The sequence below is a fragment of the Hyalella azteca genome, unplaced genomic scaffold (genome assembly GCF_000764305.2).
Source record: "Hyalella azteca isolate HAZT.00-mixed unplaced genomic scaffold, Hazt_2.0.2 contig7240, whole genome shotgun sequence".
NCBI classification, from domain to species: Eukaryota; Metazoa; Arthropoda; class Malacostraca; order Amphipoda; family Hyalellidae; genus Hyalella; species Hyalella azteca.
The window spans coordinates 199-3,632 of record NW_025937368.1 but is presented as its reverse complement, the minus strand read 5'-3'; the positions used below and the strand labels follow the sequence as shown (position 1 = coordinate 3,632).

The following is a 3,434-nucleotide window of genomic DNA, read 5'->3' as shown; positions in this document are numbered from 1 at the left end:
ATTGATTATTGATTAATAACCTAGTGACGTTTCAGCATGAACGCTCAAATGGGAATGCACCCCTCTACGTTACGGTATACACGAAAAAAACGAATGGGTCATGTTATCCAAAAAGTGACATACTTTCTTGCCTACAACTCGAGCAGAGAGCGGACGTAACACTTTCACCCCCTAGCTTATATATCGGGTCAAACTGTGTCGTGCAGAGAGGAAGTGGATTGATATTTGGACAAAGTCACTCTTATTTCTCTGAGTATTAATATCTAGCAAGTATCATTATCTTGCAAGTATCATTATCTTGCAAGTATTAATATCTTGCAAGTATTAATATCTTACAAGTATTAATATATTATAAGTACTATTATCTTGCACGCAGGTCATCGGGTTCACAGGGTACCCGGTGCCTAAGGGCGGAGTTGATTGCATCAATCGAAGTTTTTTTAAGAAGAACAAGTCGCTCGTTAACTCCCAGTACAGCAACAGCCGACAGGTGCGATAAATATAAACTAACCAATCCTTTTAGTTAATATTTGGATTTATTATTCATTTTTTTGTTATTATTAGTTATTATCATTTTTTTTCTCCACTAAGTAATATCACTGTTCAGCTTTAGTCAATTTAGATAAACTAACGATATCCCGTAACTTTCTCTTACTGGATTTGCACTGAACTTGTATCAATAATCAATTTCTCTTTAAGGTTTTCCTCTTATTTTAAATGCTTTTAACTTACATGCCACTTGACTGTGGCTAAACTAGGTCTCGCTCAGTGATGCAACTGCCACGAAGAAAAAAATAGGAAAATGGAACATTTTGTTCTCAATTTCGCAAGAATTTTCAACCAAAAACAGCGTGACTCATCGCCTCTCAATTTTGTTATCGTATTCACTACGGGCCAAAAACTCCTGAGCTTATTTTATTGCCTTAATTTTTATGTTTCAATGGCAACGCAGGCAAGCGCCTCCTTGATCCGCCACGACGTTCTCAGGAAAAATATACGGTTTATATAGTTAGTATATATAGTTTACTTCTAGATACTTCAATTGTATATATTGTATACCTACGAATACTTTACATCGGCCATTGACGGACTGGGTTTTAAGAGGATCATTGGTGGACTGGGTTTTAATTAGATCATTAGTAGACTGGGTTGTAATATGATCATTACTAGGTTTTAAGAGGAACCTTGGTAGACTGGGCTTAATTAGATCATTACTAGGTTTTAAGAGGAACCTTGGTAGACTGGGTTTTTATTAGATCATTACTATGTTTTACTCATGGTTTTGAACCACATTCCCCCGGGCCAGGTAAGCGAGCGCGTGCAGCTGGAGCAGGGCAGCTTCGTGCTGCTGCCCACCACCTTCGAGGCGGGCGAGGAGGCCGCCTTCACATTACGCGTCTACTCTTCTAAACCTATTAAACTCAAGTCAGATATTATGCTTAAATATCCTCTTAATATATGTAATTAACTGATTAACTGTTCATATATCAACATTTGTCTAAACCCATTAAAGTTAAGTCATATATTCTGCTTAAATATTCTCTTAATATATATAATTAATTGTGCATTTCTCTTTATTTGTCTAAAACCATTAAACTTAAGTCAGATATTATGCTTATATATTATCCTAATATATGTAATTAACAGTTCATATCTCATTATTTGTAAAACGTTTTGAAGGTGTAATCGTCTAAAGCCATTAAAGTTATGTGAGATATTGTAGATAAATACTGTTTTAATCTACTATTAAGACGTAATTTTTTTACAATGAAGCTCAAAGACGATTAAAACGAAGCTAGGATTAGTATAAGACAAATAAACTGCGAATGAAGCTTAAAGACGAAGTCAGTATAGTCGGCAGAAGTTGATCTTTATTGCATTTTTGATTGTGTCCCGCCGAGAATAATTCTCATTCACTATTTTGTCCTGTCTCCTGTCATCGTCAAAATTCATCAGGACATTCAAGTTATTTATTTTTTCTTTAAATTTACTAAATTTACGAATTGTATGCTCAATAGCTGCGATTAAATCTTCCGTCAGTTCAAAAAATTTTGATGTGCAGTTTATTGGACACAACAAGAATTTCGTTTGCAAGTTAATTATGACAAATTTTAAATTATTTTTATTATTATTCGTGCGCAGGTTAGTAGACACGACACCAAGCCTGGTGAAGCCTGCGGTGACACAGTCCCGCAGTGCGCTGGAGAGCAAAAGTATCCTACAGTACCAGGCAGTGTTCCTGCAGGTCGCTGATGAACACAGAACAGTGAACGCCTTCCAGCTCCATGAACTGCTGGAGGCCTGCTTACCTAATGGTGAGTCTTGTAATGGTAAGGGGGGTACTTGTAATGGTGAGTGTTGTAATGGTGGGGCGGACACTTGTAATGGAGAGGCGGACACTTGTGATGNCTAATAGCGAGTCTGCCAGTGTTCTGATGGTGAGTTGGGCGATGTTCGATGTATATATACTGAGTTGTCGGAATATATTACAGTCATCAGATAATTTTCTGCTCATGAGCAAGATTTTTCCATTATTCTCGAATACTTTGATAAGTGTTCACTTCGAAATTCAAAAAGATTTTACAGTTTATCGTGCGTTGAACCGAAGTGTTATATTTCTTTTCAGATTAAATCAAGAGCTGCGCTAGTCTGGACATCTGCCGACAGATCATCTTAACTATGGACGTATCCTTTACAACTTTCTTATTATAAAATTAATATTATTTTTACTATTGTTATTGCGTTGAAAATTCATCATTTTTTATAATGTCAGGACTCGTAGAGTCTGGATCTGTGATTGGAAGGAGAATCGCCTATGGGATGAAAAATATAATTTGCAGAAATTTACACAATTTTTTATTCACAATGATATGGGCGAAATGTATTAGTGAATATCGACGAAATATCGCTCGATAATGTGTGGGTTGAATGAGCACAGAAATGCGATACTTCTCCAAATCGTAGACGAATTGATTTGTTGCACTCCAAATATGGGAAAATCGACATCAAATATTAGTACACACCTGAAAAAAATTCAATGTAGTAGTTATTCATTTCAAAATCTCCTGATGGATATTTAATGGATGCTTCTCTTAGTAGATATTGATTGGCAGGATTCATGCCGGATTCATATCATCAAGGTCTACTTCCGCAGGAATACTTTTTCTTCCGTATACCTTTTCAGGCTCAAATTTATGACCGTTTAGAATATGACCTAATAATGCGCTGATGAATGCGAATGATGGTGGTGGTGACGAACGAAAATTATTATAATAATATTAGAAGCGTTTGTTAAAAACACATCAAACATTCTTAAACATATGTTCCTAGAAAACACTTTTATTAGTCAAGTAAAGCCAAAATTAAATAGTAAATTAGGTTCAATATGCTTATCGCCAATTAGCAATGAACTAACAGGTCGTCTGCCATCTCAA

The 3,434-nt window shown here is 35.9% G+C and overlaps 1 protein-coding gene across 1 annotated transcript; it reads left to right on the top strand.

Annotated features, from left to right (window-relative positions):
* Positions 1-376: 376 nt before the first annotated feature.
* On the top strand, positions 377-3,029 carry LOC108679375 (calpain-C-like; the record flags this gene model as incomplete). The annotated part of the gene is made up of 4 exons (XM_047881181.1): positions 377-490; positions 1,307-1,425; positions 2,143-2,315; positions 2,627-3,029. Coding segments are annotated over 4 exons (411 nt in total), but the record flags the coding sequence as incomplete, so codon positions are not given.
* Between the last annotated feature and the right edge of the window lie 405 nt (positions 3,030-3,434).